Source organism: Cricetulus griseus (genome assembly GCF_003668045.3).
Source record: "Cricetulus griseus strain 17A/GY chromosome 1 unlocalized genomic scaffold, alternate assembly CriGri-PICRH-1.0 chr1_1, whole genome shotgun sequence".
Lineage (NCBI taxonomy): Eukaryota > Metazoa > Chordata > Mammalia > Rodentia > Cricetidae > Cricetulus > Cricetulus griseus.
Genome location: NW_023276807.1, coordinates 190,673,561 through 190,695,879, shown reverse-complemented (window position 1 = coordinate 190,695,879; position 22,319 = coordinate 190,673,561). Strand labels below are relative to the sequence as shown.

The window sequence follows — 22,319 nt, the reverse complement described above, 5'->3', positions numbered from 1 at the left end:
CAAGTTATGGTAATGAGTCTATATGCAGGGACACAAAAAAGGGAGTGGCTATCTCTTTTAGGTAACTTTCTCTGGATTAACTTGTTTCTGCAGAGCAACAAGAATGCTGACATGTGTGCCAACAGGCATTCTTGGGAGCTTTGGGGGCCACCAGTTGGAATGCCTGGGAAGAGGCCGGTGATCTTACCCGAGGGGTACTGGATGCCTCTATAATTCAAGTTCATGCTAGATTGGTGGGACCTTTAGATGTTGTGTATGTTACATATTTAGTGGAAATGTCTGCTGGTTGGGAATTTCATAGCTGGCCACAAGAGTCAGATTATATTTAATTTTCTAAATCAGAAAACCATTTGGGGCTTTCTAAGCTGCAGGAGAAGACAAGGGTTCCATGTCTGGTTAATGGGACTCAGACCTGGAGCCTGAGCAGGATTTTTTTTTTTTTTTGATGTGAAGGAACACAGAAAGAATGAGTGAACCAGAATACTGACTGGGCAGATATCACCAAAAGGCCATATCCACCAACCAACTGGAACCTTACCCTAGAACTCACAGCAGGGATGAATTTAGGTCAGGCTGAATGCTGCTTGTGTCTCTGCATCTGCACACACAATGCACAGAGGGCATGGATTTGTACAGCTACACCCACACATAAACACCCTCGGAGCAATCAGCTTACCCGCTAATGAAATGCAGCCGTGTCGGGTGGGAGCCAGTAGCTGTGATCACCACCCAGATGGTATGCTCGACACTCTGGGATAGGAAGCAAGAGGGAAGTCTGAGGGGGAGTGGGAGTTACTGGGGGATTCAAGGTGTTTGGTGGCAGACATCCTGGCTAGTGCTGAAGCAGGCCTTTAAAAAGTCCAGGTATGGCTTGCTAAGTCTACAGACTTTGTCCCGGAGAGTTGCATGCAAAGTGAATTTTTGTAAATTGAATCATCATTTTAATGCAGCAGGGGAGCTGGCTATTTAAAGGAACCTTTCATGGAATCTTTTCTGTAATGGAAATAATTGGCTCCAGATTGATGCATTTTTCAAATTTGCATTTCTATGCTAGGGTTTCTTAAAGTGGAATATACCTATACCTACTCTTGCTGTTTATACAACAGGCACTTTTTAAAATTATAACTACTTTGCACAGGAAGAGAGCACAGAGGAGTTAAAGACATGTTAAAAGCAGAAAATGACAAATATGGGGCAAGCTGTTCCTCTAGAGCCCATGACAGACATTGCTAATCAATCCCAGCACTCTTCCCAGCTGAGTCTCAAATACACCACAGATGGTTTCTTAAGACAGCACTATAGGCAACCAGAACTAATCAATTGGAGTTGGTTCAAAGGATAAAGCACATTTGCCATTCAGGGTACTGGCTCTACTTCACCCCTCAAGGCCATGTAAAAATTTGGTTTGGATCCCCAGTCGGTAGTCTACTCCCAAACTGGAACGCAAACGGGACATGCACTGTTGGGATGGACAGATGCCTAGCAAGCTATAAGCAGTGTAAGTAAACCTTGTACATCAGTGGGCTAAGGGTCCACTATCTTTTTGGAGCATCAATTTAGCTAGATAGTTTTCTTGAGAGAAGAAGTTGAAGTGTGAGTAGCTAACACTTTTCTAAATATCAAAATAAACCTAGATATATAAAATTATAAGTTTAAAAGCATAATGCATATATGAATAGAAAGTCACAGTGGAACCATTCAGATGTGCAATTAATACATATTAATGATTACAATGTGAAAAAGAATAGAACAAAAAGAGTTCTCAGGGAAGGTCCCATGGCTGCATGGACTGTCACTCACCATGACTCCTCTCCATTGTGCCAAGGTGGGCCAATTCAACCATGTGACTGAGTTCCTACTCTAAGGATGTAGCAACTACTTTCAAGCTGAAGGAAACATTTCTTTCCATTGTCCTAACTGCGCCTTTGTTGTTGTTGTTGTTTGCCAAGAATGTAATGTGAGAGGAAATTGAGAAAGTTCTTTATTCTTCATCTCCATTTGACCAAATGTTTCCCAAGCTCACACGGTTAGCAGGCATGGCGCAAACTGTTCCCATGAGCATTCCACATAGAATCCTGACACTCACCCAGGGGATATGTGAACAGCTATCACATGCCCCAAGAACTCCCAGTGCCAACAGTACATGCTTCCTCTAACAACTGATTTAAGACTGCATGTCCTGCCAATGGTTTAGAGGTACTATAGGTTAGTCTTGTCCTCAAAGATTACATAAAGGAGTTTCCAGTACACAGCACAAACCATGAATGTGGGCCCAAACCCATGCCTGTCAACATCCTAATCCCAATAGATATCCAAGTACAGATGATAACCCACGCAAAATGCTTCTAGCTTAATAGTCTTTAAGCAGAAGGATTTAAGTGATACACATGTACACCCAGATTTCTATCATTTGCCTACAGTCACCACACACAGCAGTTGGCAATGAAAATAATTACTTACTCTGAAATGTCAACAGCTTCTCAGCACAGAAAAAATATAAATCAAGTTGTTTAGATGAACAAATGTGGAGTTATCATTTGTTAATATGAGAAATGAAATGTTTTAATTGCAAAATGCACAGCACATGAAAGACGGGGCTTGCAGGGAATTCTGCAAGAACCACAAATTATCTTTCACAAGCACTGCAGCTCACGAGGGGCAATTTACAAGCGCCTCACAGATTATTTTCAGCTGTTTATTACTGCCATCCTATTCATAGATCCCCCTGTAAGAATGTCCTTCCATCACAGAGCCAGGCTGGAGGAGATGCTGAGGACAAAATTCATGCTTAGTGTTCATTGTGTCAGAGAAAGTCATCTGAAATGTCACGTTTTCATTAAAGGTAGTGTAACATTGTGGTGACAAGCAGGTGGTTTTTGCTAGGGCAGGGCATCAAGGTCACAGACGCTGCCACTTTCTGGCTTTCTGCAGTGAAATACACAGGAAAGGCATGGAAAACATGTAATGATGAGGAGTAAGATCTGGTACCAAATTAGGAGAGCTTGCACAGTTACAGCAGGTACCTCAGATCCCGCAGAAAGAATATTGTGCTCAAGATGATAACATGCCAGTAGACAAAGGTGTGAGCTCATCTTGCCTTACAAAAATATAAAGCTAAAAAGAGACCCATACCTGGGCTTCCTGCTGAAGGCTCCTGGAAATAAAATCCCATTGCTGAAGTTAACTAAGAACTACTGAAAACAGACCCTTCTGCCCCAAACTCTAAACCATTGGTTCTCAATCTGTGGGGTAACAGCCCCTTTGAAGGTCAAATGACCCTGTCACAGGGGTTACATCAGATATTTATATTACTATTCATAACAGTAGCAAAATTAGAGTCATGAATTACAGCAATGCAATAATTTAATGGTTGGGGATCACCGCAACATGAGGAACTGTATTAAAGGTTTACAGCATTAGGAAGGTTGAGAACCACTGCTCTTAATATTGAAAGAAGTGGCTAAATTGGTTTCCACAGTAATCTATCTGTATCCCATATTCATAGTTACACAGCAACCATTGGAATCCTGTAACTTCCTATGCAGATCAGGAAAGCAGTGCATCCAGTGATGGGGGAAGTACTTCTGTGTATGTTTATCTTATAGATTGCTAAAATACTGTTCGGCCAATGAGACAGCAAGTTAGATGGGACTAGGAGTCAAAGAGGATTCTGGGAAATGTAGTAGATAAGTGGTGATCCAGGCAGGAAGTGACATAGCAAGGAGACTCATATCTAAGCGAGGAAACAGGGAGTGGCCCTTTTTCCCCTTCACATCCTCCAGCAGCACAATGTGAACCACCAGCAAGGAGGAACGTGAATAAGACATCAGATAAATCTTATAAAATATATAGATTTATGATAATTAAGATTGAACTAACAGACGAGGAATCCTAGTCATTGGCCAAGCATCTTTGAACCTAATACAAGTTTCTGTGTATTCGTTTGGGCCTAACTAGGGCGGGTGGCTGGCATAAAGCGCACATGTGGCAGTGGGGCTAGGTTGCTTATGGCGGAAAGATTTATCGTAACAATCCAGTGTAGTTAAAAACCCATCAGTAGATCTACCATATGCTACTATCCAAACCCCACAAAACACTCCAACCTGGACAATTACCATGCTGGACCATCTGCAGAACTTCAGGAGACCATCCTGTTCTCCCTCTTGATGGAAAGTCTTCATTTTTTTAATGTTCAAATTGCAATGAGGTCTCTAAGAGGCCCTTGTCTCACTCAGAGACTCTGCTTTACAACTTACTGGCCCGCTTTCAGATTCTTGGCAGGACCATCTGAATCTATGTCCACACCAAAGACACCCAATGTTCAGAATCCTTTGGGTAGGTAGGTGGCCATCAAGCCTCACAGGTCCATTAAGAAGATCTAGAAAGTGAATCAAAGGAGCCAGGAAAGGCCCCTGAAGAACAGTATGCCTAGGCCTGGAAAATTTCAGAACACTTGCCATTGGCCTCCTTGTCCATCATGGGCATTGCTAACAGATCACAGCAAGCTTATCAGCTGGTTCCTGACCAGACTCAGAACCCCTTTAAATCTGTTTCCCCGGTACTCACAATAGCTCAACTAGAGTTGACATAGGGGATTAAAACTATTTGCTACTTTGATATAGTTCAGTGCCTTTATTTTACAGTTAGGGACTAGAAATATGGAAAAGGAAAAAATAAAACTTTCCAAATGTCACACACAGTTCATTGTGTGCCTGATAAACCCAGATGCAGAAGCATGTAGCTAGTGTGAATAACACAAACTAATCTCACATTACCCTCTGTTCATTGTGCAGTTAGCCACACTATCTAGACTATGACATCATTGTACTAATCTCTTAGATAAAAACAATTATAGCACCACCATCAACATTTATTGAGCATGGTGCTGGCTAGTTTTATGTCAGTTTGACACAAGCTAGAGTCATTTGGGAAGAGGAAACCTCAATTGAGAAAATGCTCTAATTAGGATTGGCCTGTGGGTATTTTTCTTGATGACTAATGTAGTCAGGCCCAGCTCACAGTGGGTGGTACCACCCTTGGGCAGGTGGCCTTAGGTGTTATAAGAGAAAGCCATTGGGAAAGAAGGCAATAAGCAGAATTCTTCCATGGCTTCTGGTTCAGCTCTTGCCTCCAGGTTCCTGCCCTTCTTGAGTTCTTGTCCCAGCTTCCTTCAATGATGGACTACAACTTGCTTTTGGTCATGGTGTTTCATCACAACAGTAGAAACCCTAAGACACAAGTCTTTCCCAAAACCTAGGTGCTTTTTAAGACTGAACACATACTTTTTGGTTGTTTGAGGTTTGTTTTTTGTTTTATGAGACAGGGTTTCTCTGTATAGCATTGGCTTCTGCCTCCCAATGGCTGGGATTAATGTCATGTGCCACCACCATCTGGCAAGTTTTCAGTTTTTTAAATGAACACTGTTGATAGCATACAAAATAATGGGTTTGTTATGACATCTTTATACGTGTGTATCACTGTGGTTTACTCACACTTATTCCCCAGTACCCTCTCCTGACCTCCCTCCCCACTTGTGTTGGTTCCCTTCCTCCCCTGGATAATTCCCTTTCTGCTTATATGCTTCATAGGTATATATGTATGTCTGCATGTATTTTGAACCTAGTTTTTTCATGTGAAAGAAACATGCTATTTTTCTTCTCCCTTATTGTCCTCTCTTAGTCCCTTTATCCTTTCCCAATAATACACAGACTATCTAAAAATTTGGGCTTTTGCCTCTGAGAAAGTTGGGAAGGCAACAAAGTTTTGAATGAAGGAGATATGATATTATTTGTCTTGTGACATGATTGCTCCAGCTCCCAATTAGCCTAGACTAAGAAGGTAAGGATTCTGAGAAGACAGGAGAACAAGAGCAAAGACTGTTGTGACTACCCTGGGCAGAGTCAAGGAAGGGTAGACTGGGCAAATGAGGAGATGCTAGCCATAATTTAAAAATAATGGGCTGGATGATAAGTTGGGTAGGAAGCAAAGAGGATTCAAAATGATTTCATGGACCAGTGAGATGGCTCATGCTGCTGCTAAGCCTGATGATCTGGGTTAGCTCCCTGGGGCTCACACTGTGAAAGAAGTTACCCCTGACCTCTACACCAATGTTGTAGCATATACACTGACCCACATGTAAATAAATAAACAAACAAATATATCTTAAAGAAGGAAAAGCTTCAAGATCCTGATTCAAATCAACTATAAAAATGAATAAAATAGCATATTTGAGACAACTAGATATTTGAGACAACTAGAAATTAGATAAATTAGGAATTCTTATTTTTAGGTGCAATGCCATGTCACCTGAAGATACTAAGAGGTCTCTACTCCTTAAAGATATAAACTAAAATCTTACAGAAAAATTATGACATGACCACAATTTGGTTTAAAATGAACTAGGGGGTGCAGTTATGGATTGGGGTTGGTGGCGGGAATGAGTGAAGTGGAGCCAACCTGGGCAGGTCTGGCTGGGATCATCACCAGTGTCTACATGGTGCTAAAAATCTTGATGGTACAGAGGACACAGATAGAGAACTCTAGACTCTGACATTAACAAGCTAGAGAAATGAGTGCGTATCCTAGGAAAACCAGAACATTGAAAGGCAAGAAGGCAATTGGCATAGAACAAGAAAAGGGCTATTTGAGGGTAGACTTGGGGTTGTCTAATGTGGAAATGAGTGGTGATATCGCTGGGAAACGTTTTTTTCTGTGAACAAAACCTGACTGCTATGGAGTGTACAAAAACCAGAAAAGAGCATTAGAGAGGAATGTACAACATAAAAGGGTTAGTGATATGTATCATAAACAAACAATGCAACTGCAAACTGATTTTGGCTTAAGTCTAGAGAGTGCAGCTGAATTCAGGAAGATGAGTTCAGGAAGGCAGAAGGCTTATCAAGGAAAAATGTTTAAATGCCAGTACCCTTTGCTTCCACTCTGAAATCTCTTCTGGTTATTAAATTAGATTATACACTCCCATCTTCCGGGAACTGGGCCCTACAAAGTCACATACTTTGACTTAAATTGTGGAAGGCAGTCGGACATTGATCCTGGCATCAATTGGGGCTACACACCCAGAAGAGACTCTAACAACTGGCTGTGAGTGTGGCCTTTTTGGACAAAAGGTTGTCTCTTTCTAATCACATCCTAAGGCTTCCTCTGTTGGCAACAATGCCCACAGACTAAGTGTGGAAGTACCCATGCTTCTGCTGCAGACTCTATTCACATTTGCCCTTCACTTCCCAGGACAAGAATTAAACTTAACCGTCTTGATCCCCCATGAGTCCTTTTCTTAATGTGTGTACCATGTGTTTTCATCTTAACAGAGATCAAAATCCTGAAAAGATACTTGAAAATTTGCTTAGATAAGGGCAGTAAAATAAATCCTTCAATCTTCCATGAGTCATGTTGTTCAAAAGGAAAGAAGAAGGAAGGAAGGAAGGAAGAAAGAAAGAAAGAAAGAAAGAAAGAAAGAAGGAAAGGAGGAACAGAGGAAGGCAGGAAGGCAGGGAGGGAAGGAAGGAATGGGAAGAGAGAGAAAAAGAGAGACAGAAATCCCATAACTCTCATCCACCAATGTGTTTGGGGCCTTTCCAGTGCTGCAAGCAACATACTGAGTGTACTTTCCCAAGGTTTATGAGTCAGAGTAAAGATTAAGTAAATTGTGGCTGGGACTGACAATGAGAATATGTACGTTTAGGAAAACTGAGGCTTTTGCTCAGGATTTCTGTATAACCACATACAACCAGGTACAACTGACTGACAAATTCTGGTGCCTGAAACTCTTATGTCCACATTCATTTATGTAACCTCTGATTCCAATATCACCTCATTTTTATAAGGACATGATGAAAGAGGTGAGTTAAGAGGTGACTTTTGTTTGGCTTTGTTTTAAATGGACTCTGTGACATTAATGAGCTTTTATTTGTTTGTTTATTTATTTATTTATTTATTTATTTAGGAAACGGCAAGGCAGTCAACATTTTGTGTTGCGATCCATATAATTTCTATCCAACTACCCAGCTTTTCCGTTTTGGTAAGAAAGTGTCTTCAGATGAAAGAGATAAGGCTTCATGCCAACACAAATTTATTTACAAAAATAGGCGGGAGATATGCCACAAGGCACTATTTCTAGATAATGTAAAGAGCTCATGCAACATAGCAAAAAGGCAAGTCATTATCATTTAAATACAAACAAAGGCTTTAAATAGACATCTCTCTAGAAAAGATGCACAAATGACAAAAAAAGCTCATGACCAGACAGGATGCTCAGCATTGGTCAGTAGGGAAATGCAAATTCATTCATATTTATCAATGCAGTTAAAATTAAAAAGACAGATAACTGTGAATGTTGGCAAGGATGTGGAGAAACTGGAATCCTTATGCATTTTTGGTAGGATTCTAAATTAGAGCAACCACATTCCAAACAGGTTTTCAGTTCTGAAAAATACCAAATATGACACAATTCCACTTCTAGGCACCTGCTCAAGAGGAATAAAAACATGTCCACACTATAACCAATATATTCATGCCCAAAACAATATTACTAATAGGTAAGGGGTGGGAACAATCCAAATCCAAATATCTACAATTTAGGAATGGATAAATACAATGTGTTCACATAAAAGAATATTATTTAGCAATAGAGAAGATGAAGTACTGATTCATGATACACTACGGTCTTGGAACATTATATTAAATGAATAAAGGCAGCCACAAAGGCTCATGTATCATTCCATTGATCTGAAATGCCCCCAAAATATGTAAATCCATTGATAAAGCAGCATAGTGGTCCTAGGAATAAGGAGAAGTACCAAGAAAGAAGAGGGCATGTATGCTGGGTTTTCCCAGGTTACTGGGTTCTAAAGTTAGATTGTGGGGGTAGATATTCAATTCTGTCAAGTATATGAAACAGCCAGTGAGTTATATGCTTGAAAAGAGTATATTACCACACAGGAATGATGTCACAATAAAAATATAAGAAAAATAAAAAGTAAATAAAACCAGGTAGCAACTAGAATTGGTCCTATGTGCTGCCATTTTCTAACCTCTCTGGTCTAAGGCATTTGTAATGAAAACACATGTTTCAGTATTTTACTCTGAAATGTTAAGACACCAAATGAAGAGAAAGATGGCTCAGCAGTTAAGAGCACTTTCTGCTGGGGCAGAGGACCCTAAGACCCTAATCTGGTTCCCAATACCAACAAGATGCCTCCCAATTGTCTGTGACTACAGTTCCAAAGGATTCCCTTTTTGGCCTCTATGAGTCCAGAGTATGTACATGGTGTGCATACACACACACAGATTAATATTCATTTCCATAACATTTTTAAAGATAATAACAATAAATATAACTATACCATAATAAGATGCTCCCAGGTAAGAATTCATAGAGATCAATACCTGTAAGAGGTTGGGGGTAAAAGGGACAGCTCCAGTTTTAAGAAATCGAGCCAAAGCACCCCAGACCTTGAATTACATGTAAACAATTTACACATGAGAAGAAAGGCCCCTATTGGTGTGAGAGAGGTGCCAGCCTGGTGCTAACTTCTAAATATTTAGTTGATGCTAACTTTAATATTCAAATCTCCTGTAATTCAGAGAGAAGAGACTGAGGTTGCTAACTCACAGTCTGTAAGCCATGAGATCCTGTCCCCATGGGTGCTCTGCTGTTGAATTTTGAGTGGATGATGCATTTTTCATGTCTGGTGATGTTTTTTAAGTGTCTGTAGTTCCTGGGAGCAGTATCCTAGAGAGTTGACACAGAGGTTCTGGATCCTCAGGACTTGGGTGGGCGATTTTTACTTGTAGAGAGGTAACCTTGAACCATACTCTCCTTACAGCTTCAGTACCTTGCAGAGTAGCTGTTCCGATGGGCAGTTCTAACTCTGAAATTCTGTTGCAGCTGGTAAACACAGCACACTTGCCAACTACTCTCAAATCCATGTCCATGAAATTTTCTGTTCTCAGTTCTACTACACAGACTCCTTTTATCCCTGTATTGAACCCATATATCTGTTTTAAAAACACCCAACACAAAAAGCTCCACCTTTTAGCTGATAATTCAGAAAAAAGACAATATGTGGATTTCCATCTCCTCCTGGGCTACTGATCTGCCTGCAAGCCCTCCCATAAGAATCTGGTAATTGCCCCCAAACTGCATCATTCAGGTCTCTGAGTACCAACCAGAGATGTGTATAATATATGCATAAGGAATCTCCTCCTCCTGGATTCATTCAGATCCTTGGAGAAGGGAGTCGTTTCTCCTAAAAGCTCTTCCCAGAGATTTACACGCTGGGTACATATCATTAAGGCTTCCACTCATGTCTCTACCTGGCCATGTCAAATCTAACAGGCGTCACCCTCACCACATCCCCATACACTCGTGTTTGTGAACATGAGTGGCTTTCTTCTCTTTGCCATTGACCAACAATCTGGTTCTATTTTCTAAACAATATTTTCCTTCTTTCCTTTCTTCTTCCCTTCCTTCCATCCTACCTTTACTTGCCTCCTTCCCATCCCTGTAATAACTTAGTGGTTTTCTATCTCTAGCACCAAGGAAAGATCCCCCTCCTTGGCAGCAGTATTCTTAGAAGGTAGAAGAGCCACTGAGTAGAAGGATTCTACCCTGGACAGATGTGCCTTCAGCCTCTGAGCTCATTGCTAGGTCAACTAGTATTCTCCCTGTTTACTCCACAACTCCATATTGCCTTCAGTAGGACTTGCTCACAAGTGCATCTTCAGCACTACACACCACCAAGAATGAAATGTAGGCCTATTGAGAGGTTTAGTGATGGTGCTCATTTTAACCCAGTTTCTATCTCATCACTACTGGCATTTTGAGCCAGATCATTCTGTGCTCTGGGTCAGTGGGTAACTTGTGCTAACCAGTGGTATTCTCTCTCTCTCTCTCTCTCTCTCTCCTCATGTGTGTGTGTGCACACGTGTGCACATATCCATACACGCACACACACACCTGTATGTGTGTTTGGACAGTAGATAGCAGATGTATGTGCATAGCCTCTGTGGGGGCCAGAGGTCAAATTCGGATATCATTCCTCAGGCACCATCCACCTTGTGCTTTTTGGACAAGGTCTCCCAGTGGTCTGAACCTAGCTATCAGGATGGCATGGCAGGCCAGGGAGCCCTGGGGCTCCTCCTGTCCCTGTTTTCCCAGAAGCTGAGATTACTTGCTCATGCTAACTACATCTGGATTTTTTATGAGTTCTAGAGATCAAACTCATTTCCTCACATGTTACTGACTGAGCTAGCCCCCTACTCCAAATATGCATTTTTTAAATGATAAAAAACACTTCCTTTGCTGGGATTTCAAAAACCAGAGGTTTACAAGTGACAGGCTTGACCCTGAATTCCTGAGATGCTAGTTAACTCACTGTGAGATTCCACTATAGCAATGAGGTCAAGTTGGATGTTTGCTTGTAAGGTTTTGGAAACATTATTCACACAACTTTAATGAGGGCCTATATTACACACTACACTTAGTTTAAATAGCAGTTACCTGACAATAGCTAATGGTTAATGATGCTAATCAATCACTTTCCTAATTAGCTGTTTAAAATGAAATCTTCCCCTTCATTACACTGCCTTGAATTATGCAAATGAGACCACATAACCCACATTTTCAAATTTTCCTTGTGAGTGGCTCTAATGTAAGCCAGGTCCCTTGCTAAGGAGTAAGCTGGAGGGTCAGAACCTCCTTCCAATCTCCTAAAATCACTGAATTTTACAGCTTAAAGGTAGTGAATTTGGGATGCCATATCTCTATAAAATTATTGTTTAAAAAAGTTGTAATAAACCAGTGCCTTAAAGTCTAGGTTTTTATTATTATTACTTTAGCTGCTAATCTAATATTCATATCAGAAACTAGGACTCCAGTGAAGACATAACTTTAGGTTTATAGATGTCATCAGGATGGAACAGCAAATGATTTTTCTGTCTTTAAAATACTCACATCATTTATGATGGTGTTATGGTATAGACTCAAATTTTGCCAATAAGAATCTCTGAGTTTTAGTTGTGTACAATGGCTCTCTTATCTAGTGAGAAGATTTTGTATTCTTGTAGAGCAAGTGACAATGAAGCCCATACTCCTTGAATAACTTACTCCAACAGCATCACCCACACATGTACCACACATCAGCTCTAAAAAGTAACTGGGAGAGTTCTTGCTTATGTGGAGTTCACAAATATTTAAGAGATCAAATGGTACACAACTGGGAGCAATTTAGATTGTGATGTGTTAAAATATACATTTCAGAGGAACTGCTAATAATTCTGAATTAATTATTTTGAAAATTCAGAAGTCTGAACTGGAGACATTGACCATCAGGCAAGCTGATGGCCCTGCAAGGGTGAGCACTAGAGTTTGATCTTCAGAATCTCCATAGATGTTGTGCAGGGGTAGTAGATACAGGGAAACTCTGAAATAAGATGATTAGCTAACAAGACAAAACACAGAGTCTAGGCTCAACAAAGGAGCCTACCTCGATGCATACATTAGGGAGTGACCAAAGAAGGTATCTGTGGTAGTCTGAATGTAATTGGCTCGCATAAGCTCACAGGGAGTAGCACTATTAGAAGGTGTGGCTTTGTTGGAATAGGTATGACCTTGCTAAAGGAAGTGTGTAACTGTGGGGGTGGGCTTAAATGTCTCCTATGCTCAAGTTAAACCAAGTGACACAGTTCACTTCCTGTTGCCTACAGGATCAAGATGATGTAGGACTCTCATCTCCTCTATCACCATGTCTGCCTGCATGTCACCATGTACCACCATGATGATAATGAACTAAATAAACCTTGGACTATAAGCCACAACAATGAAATGTTTTCATTTATAAGAGTTGCCATGGTCATGGTGTTTCTTCACATCAATAAAAACCCTGACTAAGACAGAATTTTACATCGCCCTAGGCCTCCACAAGCATGCATACATGCCCTTGGGCACACGTCCCAGCCCAACACACACACATGCCCCTGTGCACACTCTAGCCCAGCAAACACATGCAAAAAAAATTTATTCCAGAAATCTGAACAAAAACTGAGGTTAGATGTCTTGCATTTGTCAGAGTCTAGCAAGTGAGTAGGAAGTCGGGACAACAATTCAAGGACAAGTCCCCCCAGTAAGGCTACCCCTTACCATCTGCTGTCTCAAGTCCCCCTCTACTCTACTACTACTACTACTACTACACACATACACACACACACACACACACGCACACGCACACACCATGCATGCTTTTTCCTGTTAGATCATTTCTACCCCTGCATGGCAGACACAGTGCTGTAGACAAAGGCTGACCTCCCCTACTGAGGGCCTAGAGGAGAATTACCACCATGGTCTAGATAGTTTATGGATTCTGAGTTGTCAAATAAATAAGTTAGGGCAAAGCAGGTTTCTGTGATCTCAATTTATTTAGAATATTTTACTGATGTCTGTCCACCATGAACAAAATTCTGTTTAAATTCTCAGCTGGCTATGGTTTAGGGTGAAAAGGGAAAAAAATATGCAATCCTTGGTCTCTAGAACCTTCCAGACAATGACACAACTCTTTAATTCACTAGATCTAAACAGACATGGCTTTTAAATTTTTTATTTATTATTACTGTGGTGTGTGTGTGTGTGTGTGTGTGTGTGTGTGTGTGTGTGTGTGTGTGTATGTGATGTGTGTGTTCCAGGGATTAAACTCAGTTCATAAGGCTGGGTGGTGTGCTCTTACCTGCTGAGCCATCTCGCTTACCCTAGATACTGCTATCAAAATTAAAATTGCTGCTCTTTTATGCACTTGGTGAGGAGGGAAGAGATGTCATTACAGAACCAGCTATTGATAGGTCAAGTGCCTGGCAAAAGCTGGAGTCCTGTCCTATGTACTGAATGAATGAATGAATGAATGAATGAATGAGTAAATGAATAAAACTGAAGGTGAAAATGCATTACTCCTACACATCCTGATATTTTTATATTTCTTCATATCCAGGTATTTTCTTCTTTGTTCTCTTATGTTATCCCCCAAAATGAGAATAAGGTAGGGAACTAATAATCTCAACTCTGGTTTAGACCCCTACTGACCCATGACCATGACCTGGGCAAGGTACAAGATGAGTGGTAAATTCAAGCTGACCTTACATTCCAAGGTTTGTATTTCTAATCATAACAGTAAAATGGATTAGCATCTTGACACACACAGGAGTTTCCAAAGCTCTAGAGAGACTGGGTAGGTCCTGTCATGTCTCCTATTGCCCTGGGAAAGCAATTAAGTAAACGAGGCACAGTGCTGGCAGCTGGAAAGTTGGCAGAGTCCTCAAGAGAAGGCTGGGAAGCACTGTCAGAGGCCCAGAAGATGGATGGAGCCTACTTATACACTGAGGCTGATGCACAAATGGAATCTTGCCCACTCCAACTGGCCTTTCTTCAAAGGTGTCATTGACAGATGAGTATCTAAATGTTTTTGTTTAAAAAAGAAAACAAGAAAAAGCAAGGGGAAACCCTTTTTCTACCCCCAAACTAGCACACACAGCTAATGAACATGAACCTAACAGGTCAGGCTGTGCAAGGCATAGCCTTTCAAGGAGGTCTTTAGGAACTATTTGCAAAGTTGTTCACCTTTTCTTCCAGATACATTTCAAATGCACACAAGGATTTCATTGGGACCCCAAATTCCTGATGGTCGGCTGGGTCCCATCTGCTGCCGGAGGCCTGCAAATGGGGGTGGGGGGAGCATGCCTGCTCACAAGTTCATCTTCATCTGCCAAAACAAGACTCTCCAACTAAAAAGCCCCCTTAATTTCACAGCAGTAAACAGCATCTGACTAATGTGAGGAAAATACAGAGTGGAATGTTACAGGGCCTCATCACCCAGTGACTGACATGAGAGTTGAGACAAAGTCCACGGAAGCAGGGGGTGTGCCGAAGTTGCTGTTCTGCTTTGGGAGACAGAAAGGTCCCTCTGAGGTCACTGCCATCATGGGGCTGCATCCACAGCCGTCTTCAAGATCAAAACCAAGTGAGACTGTTTTATTTCATGTCTCCCAAACACAGTTGGGAAATGAAGGTCAGTGGTTACCAACTTTCGAATGTCCAAACTAAATACAGTTCCCCGGATGACCTTGTTTCTTCGCTTTGCTCTGCAGTTATCTGCTGAACATGAAGACTGGTTGATACACACTTAGAAACAACAATTTGGAGATGCCTTTCCTATCCCCACAAGGTGAGCCAAACTGTGACCTGCCAATGGTCTCTGGCCAGCTATGTAACTCAATAATAGACCAGCAAACTATTTGCAAAGTATGTGCTCCCTGTTAGGTTAGATGCACAGCTTCCAGCCAAGGTCATATTTATTTATAAAATAGTAGGTGTATGCACACATTTGAACATACCTTCTAAACTTGGGCAGAGGTAGCTCCTGGGATAGGTGACCTCAGAAAAGACCTGGAATGTCCTTTATGATTACTGAATAAAAGGCCCATGGGAAGGGTTTTAAAGAGATCTTTTGAACCAGATAGGCAACTTTGGCCTGACCAAGTCTTAGACAGCTGCTGTCTCTGATGCCTCCCCCACCCCCCAGATAACGTGCCTCCAAAATTAGCTGGCTGGAACAGCCCAGAGGTAAGCAAGTCTGATCTCCTTTAAGCAAAAATAAATCTTGCTGAGCTAAATGACCCTGTCTCCTGCTTTCCTCAAGGAACATGAGGCATTAAGTGACAGTATTTGAAGACAGCAGCTATGAATCCTCAGAGCCCATATCTGCTGGCTGATTAATTATCGGTCTGCCTAGTTCAAGATAAGCTGCAGGTCAAATACATAAGACCGTCTTCCTTGTCATATCCAATAACCCAAGGATAACCAGAGTGGCTATCCCCAGATTGTTCAGCCCCTGGTAATATAATTATGATGCACAGGCCTTGTCAGAAAGAAAGTGGAGGGGAAAGCAGTGGTTCCCAGCCAAAGAGCAAGCATTTCAGTCAGCTCTGCTCCTCTGCTCCTTTTGGCCCCCTTTCCACAAATTATCCCAGCATGCAGAGACACAGGCGCGATGTTCAAAGTCACTCTGAAGTACAACTGTGTGAGGGAGGCCGTCTGAAAACAAATGACTCCCTTTGGTAAACACAGTCCAGATCAGGAGAGTGCTTGGCACATATTGCCCATCCATCAACCGATGGATGCAGAAATAATGTAGTAGGAATGGACTATGTGCCAGGCATGCTCTTAAGCCTTTATAGGAGCGCTATGGCAGATTCCAGCCCTTCAGTACAAACGTCACTAACCAGTGCTTCCAGCCAGCCATAGGTGATTACTGGAACGCCTATGAGATGAGAGCAGTGGAAAGACCTGGAGAAAAGGCTTCCTTGACAACCCAAGACTTACTTGTCAAATGTTTTAGCTTTCCTCTGCTTGCAAATCCAGCATTTGCACATGTATCCTGGTCTCTGAGAATGCCACATTTCATCTTGTGTGTGTTAATACATGAAAACAAACCTATAATTTCCTTGTATGCCCATCACCATCCTAACAGTATTTCTCAAGCATTTACCTGTCAGGGAATTCTCACTATATTTTCCAACTATTTCCCCTGGGCTTAGATTCAATGAAAACCCTGGGAAGGATTTCTGCTTTTGTATGCAACCCCATGAGTCTTTAGAACAATGGTTCTTAAACTTCTTAATGTAGCAAGCCTTTAATTACAGTTCCTCATATTGTGGTAACTCCCCAATCATAAAATTACTTCATTGTGACTTAATAACTGTAGTTTTGTTACTGTTATCAAGTGTGATATAAATATTGATATATAGGATGGTCTTAGGCGACCCCTGTGATAGGGCTGTTCAGTCCCCAAAAGGGTCACAACCCCCAGGTTGAGAAACACTGAGCTAGAACCTTAGTGCGAAGGAGAGATGAAGGATATCTGAAGAAGAAATGTTTCAGTTTTTCTCTTTTTGAAACCTATCTTTTGGAGTGTGAGTGTGCTAGACAAAATAGAAGCCCTGAGCATATCACACTTGTCAACCAAAATCATTGTTTACCTGCCACCACAGGAGATTTCCGTTCATCCAGGAGCTGGATGGAGGTACTTGCTGTCACCACATTGCTTTTGTTGACTGTTCCTATAGAAAGAAAACTCACCGTAGTTAAAAAAAAAAAAAAAGAAGAAGAAGAAGAAGAAGAAGAGTTCTGAAGTCCACAGATAGTAAACAACCATAGCGGCCTGTGAACATTCATATGCAAAGTATGCTGGGACTCTGTTCCCAGAGTCCAGGATGCTCTAGGATGTGGACATTCTGCCATTGATTCTAGAAGCAACATGAGTGTAGCCACCTGCTCTGGGGAGAATCCAGTTCTTCATATTGAAAACATTGGCTACCATGAAGACCACAGGTTTTGTAACCCCTGGGTAGTCACTGAAGTGTTTAGCCATGTTTGTGGTCTGATTTATGTTGCTGCTGTAAATAAGGCTACATGAAATTGAATCCTGAAGCTGTAGTAAGTTGACTATTATAACTCTGATTTGCTATATAAACTTTAACTGGTCTATAAACATCAAAATTTAAAAAGATTTTTCTAGACAAAAACACTCTAAACAGGGAGATAACTTGAATAAATGCTTTATTCAGTCTCTATTAATGTGATAAAAATTGAGTGCAAGGTATTGGCTTCCTATTAGTAAAAGCAGTTTCAGTATCCACCAACTAGGAATTATGAACAGGAATGGTGAATGCCCAGTTCATCTGGCGTCTGCCTCAGAGTAAGGAAATCAATGAATATGAGTTGAATGAAATCCATTGAATTGAGAACCAGGTGAGGCAAACCAAAACTGGAATAAACTTATGACCAAAGCAATTAAGAATTTTCTCTTAGACCAGGTCCAAATAGCCAGATTATCCCTGAATATTCAACCCTAGGAACTTCACTATAGTGGCAGGCACTTGGTGGTTATAAAGATTTTCCTTGAATCTAAAAGAAAATCCCAGTGAAAAGTAGCTGGGAAATCTTCTAATATTGTACATTATTCATAATTTTACCACAAACGAAGTTAATTTCTTTCATTATACAATCAGATTAAATATTCAGTAAACCCAGTTTCCCAAACCAATTTAAAGACAGTCTTAATTAATCAGAATTGTTCCCCCCCATTAAAACATAATTACTCTAGAAAACATAGAGAATGACAAAGTAACTTGGCAAAAGAGTTCCTATACCCATGTGAGCATACATGCAAAGCAGTTTAGGGACACTAGAGTCTGCCACGGTGCAAGTCCCCATGTCATTGGCTTGATGATTCCTAGCAGACTCAGAAGGTCAGCAAGCTAAGAATTGTTTTCTTCCTTGTAGGACTAAGAGAAAGGAAGGTAAAATGAGATTCAAATGCTATTTTTCACAGGTTTTGGGTAGAACTGAAGAGTTCACCATGTCCTGGTTGACATGCCCAGAAAGAAAATTCTGTGCAGAGAAGCATGAATAAAGAGCTCTAGACCCTGGAAAGCACATATGAGAAACTGCACATGTTCAAGTATCCAAGCTCAGAGGCACATAGGAACAGAGCATGTTCAAAATCCCCACACTAAAAAAGAGCCTACTAGCTTTGCTACTGCAAACCCTACCCCTTATGAAAATCTCATCAATGATATTCCACCTTTATTTTATTCTCTCCATTAATGAAGGACTGTTATATATGATATTCCCCCATCTGGCTTATGCTTGTCATGAGGTCCCCATGTGAGGGTATTGTTTGAGAAGTTTGGAACCTTGAAGAGGTGAAACTTGGCTGGAGGACATAGGTCACTTGGTGGAACAGGGTTGCAATTAATGGTCTGGCCCCACTTCCTATTTATTGTTGATTCCTGGCTATGGATGTAATTTGTCCATCTGGCCTTTGTCTCCAATTGCTTTGCTTTCCCTGTCATGATGGAATTCATCTCAATCGCAAGTCCAAATGAGCCTGCCATTCCTTCAAGTGCTTTTATTGGGTATTTTGTTGCAGAACAAGGAGAGTAACCTCTCATTGGTGCTTCCCATTGTGCCCATCTACATCACACCTCTGCCATCATGTCTTCTGTAAATACCGGAGGCATTCTGTCTGCAAACATTGACATTCACAGGAAAGAGAAAGCACCAAGCTTTATAGAGATAGGTGACACCAAGCACTGCAGAACTTTTGATCTAGGAATGTTGGCAAGAGGTTGACATAATATAATGTAAAGTGTGACAACTGAGAAAGTTTTCCAGAGAAGTCCAATGAGATCTTCTAGAATGCTCCATATAGAGCCTTCTACAGACAGGGTACTCAAAGTTGTAAAGCCTGAGATGGCAAAAATCCAGGAGCAACTAAAGCACCCATTGTTTCTACCATCTAACACTGGTTAAAGTAAGTCAAAAGTTGGATTTCAGTGTATATGAGGGGTGGATAACTTTAATTTTTTTTACAATTTAAAACTATAAACATTCTTAGTTCTATGAATCTCATAGAACTGGCCACTACAGGCCCCAGTAAGTGAGTGAAGAATATATAGGTATATAAAGCCTTGGTCCTGCTGGGTGTATTGGTATACACCTGTAAACCTAGCCTTTGGGAGGCTGAGGCAGGAGAAGTGATTGCCATTAAGTTTGAGTTATTCTGGGTTACATTGTGAGTACCAAGTCATCCAGGGAAAACAAGATCTTTGCTAAGAGTGTGTGTGTGTGTGTGTGTGTGTGTGTGTGAGAGAGAGAGAGAGAGAGAGAGAGAGAGAGAGAGAGAGAGAGACAGACAGAGACAGAGATAGAGACAGAGAGAGACAGAGAGAGACAGAGAGACAGAGAGACAGAGACAGACAGAGAGATAGACAGAGACAGAGAGAGCGAGAATATTGAGTATGTCCAAAGGGATGCAAATCACAGAAGTTTCTAGCAAATGATGCCTGAACTTTCTTTTACATGGGGATTGAAAACAAATTGACTGAGAATTTTGTCCTCAAATCCATAGGATACAAAATGTCAACTTTGTTTCTTAAAATGCCCTTTGCACCATTTGGCTGAGATGAACCTCCACTGCATTGGAGGCTGTCGCTTGAGTGGAACAAGTGACTGGCTCAGACTTGGCCCAATATTCTGCACTGTTTCTGAAGACTGAACTTAGCTTCCCTCAGGATTCAGGTAAACCCCCACAGTGACCAGCCAGCAGAGTGAGACAGAAAGAGCACTGCCTCACCTGTGCTGAAGGGGATGGAGTAGACAAAGCTCCCTGGAATCTGCTCAGCAGCCCGTCGGTACCAGAGAGGGAAATGGTCTGCGTTAAAGATGTTCTCTTTGTCTCCAGCCTTCAGAAAGTCCCTGAAAATGAATGAGAAGAGTGTTGTGTCTCAAGGTCAAGATGCACACCATATAACCAAGAGCCTTTATCATCAGGGGCTAGGGTTGATTTTGAGAAGTTCAAATTGCCCTCCTCAGCACAGTGGAGACCCAAGCCAACACTTCACTCTAAAACTCCCTTGTAGAGGCTGGCAGTCAGATTCTAAGAGTGTATCTCCCACTTTATGAGAGAAGCTACCAGGGCAGGTATAAGAGAAGGGAAAGTGACTCCCCTGTTAGGACCTTCAGGTTCTTCTTTGCCTAAGTTCCTTCCCTCTGGGCACACAGGATGGCTCCAGGGATCTCTGTAACCCCCTCTTTCTTCTTGGACTCCTTGTTCCTTGCCCATGGCATTTCTTTCTAAGGAAGACACCATCTAGGTACATTCTCTTTCCCACTGCATTTTCTCAAAGCTAAAATCACTCTTTTTATTAAAAATTTACTTTTAGTAGATGATTAATGTGTACAGCTTATGGAGTACAATAATGTTTTTTTAATCTGTGGATCTGTTATAGGAAGAGTCACCTCCCCAGTGTGTTTGTGTGTGTGTGTGTGTGTGTGTGTGTGTGTGTGTGTGTGTGTGTGTGTGTGTATGTGTGTGTGTGTGTGTATGTGTGTGTGTGTGTAAGTATACATTAAGAATTTGTTGTTTACAAAGTTCCAAATACATCAAAAAGTATATTTCAGAAATTATCTCCAACCCTTGTGAATCTAGATACATAACACACATATAAATTCTTGTCTCACCAAAGGCTCTGAGCCACTTGGTCACATAGTCTTCTTTTTCTTTGGGTCTAATTTACACATTGTTACATCTCTTTCACCAAACTTCTGTAGACAGCATTTTGCTCAGCTCTGTGCATCTCTCTAAAGAGCCTTAAATATAGAGTCATGACAATGGCTAGCATTCCTTTTCAACACATGACCTAGGAGGCAAACTCTGGGCACAACTGTGAGTGATTGTCAAGATTAAGGTTATCCTCTGAGAATGTCTATGAAGAATTGTCTTGACTATGTTAATAGATGTGGGAAGACCCATCCTAATTGTAGGCAGAACCACTCACTGCATGGGAGAATCCTAGACTCTATAAATGAAGAAGGCAAGCTTCATTACTCCGCTGCTCTCTCCTCTTGACTATGAAGGCAATGTGAACATTCTCCCAAGCACTTACCACCATGACTTCCCTAACATGATGGACTATAACCCAGAATTGTGAGGCAAAAATCCCTTTCCTTGCTTTAGCTGCTTTTCTCCCAGCAGCTTGAAAAGAAATCAAAATATTCTTCTTTACCTACAGCTTTGCTTTCTGTTTGTGCTAGGACCTGGTGGTCAACCATGGTTGAGAAATATTACCTGGAAATTTGCAGAAAAAAAATAACTGCAGAGTTTTAAATTGTGTGCTAATTTGATACAAATTCTTGAAGTGTTATACATTCTACCGAAGACATGAGCACTCTTTTGCCTAGCATACCCATGCTGCATATTACCTGCACATTAGTCATTTGATATTTATCTGTGATTCAAGTTGACTATAATGGTAGTGCTTGTGTCCAAGTGACCCTTACCCAGTGGTCCCAATGTATGTTCCAAGGCCTACACTAGTCAACCCATATCACCTAAGCACATAACAGTAAATCATCTTATCTCAGATCATCCTAAGGAGAGCAAATAATACAAAAAGACATTTTGAGCGAAATAATCGACATCCATATAACTTCTATTATACTATACTGTTATTATTGTTCTATTCATCAACCATTATTATGGCTAATTGTGTACTATGTTCCTAATCTAAAATTAAACTTTTTCAGAGGTATGCATGTAGAGAAAAAGCAATACATAGGGTTTGGAGCTATGTAATATCAGAGAGTCTTGGGGCCTCTCTCCTAGGATGAGGGGACTACTGTCCTGAAGTTCCAATGAGTGTCTGTTAACCCGACCTTCATCTAGGGATCACACTTTACAGCCTCTGGGCAC

The 22,319-nt window shown here is 41.2% G+C and overlaps 1 protein-coding gene across 1 annotated transcript in view; it reads right to left on the bottom strand.

Moving 5' to 3' along the window:
• Cacna2d3 (calcium voltage-gated channel auxiliary subunit alpha2delta 3) overlaps positions 1–22,319 on the bottom strand; it is an 804,511-nt gene that overhangs the window by 126,995 nt on the left and 655,197 nt on the right. The window contains exons 26-27 of the mRNA XM_027389601.2: positions 20,202–20,323; positions 17,041–17,121 (exon numbers count right to left, since the gene is read on the bottom strand). Of these exons, the coding sequence (XP_027245402.1) occupies positions 17,041–17,121; positions 20,202–20,323 (203 nt within the window). The remainder of the gene's footprint in view (positions 1–17,040; positions 17,122–20,201; positions 20,324–22,319) is intronic.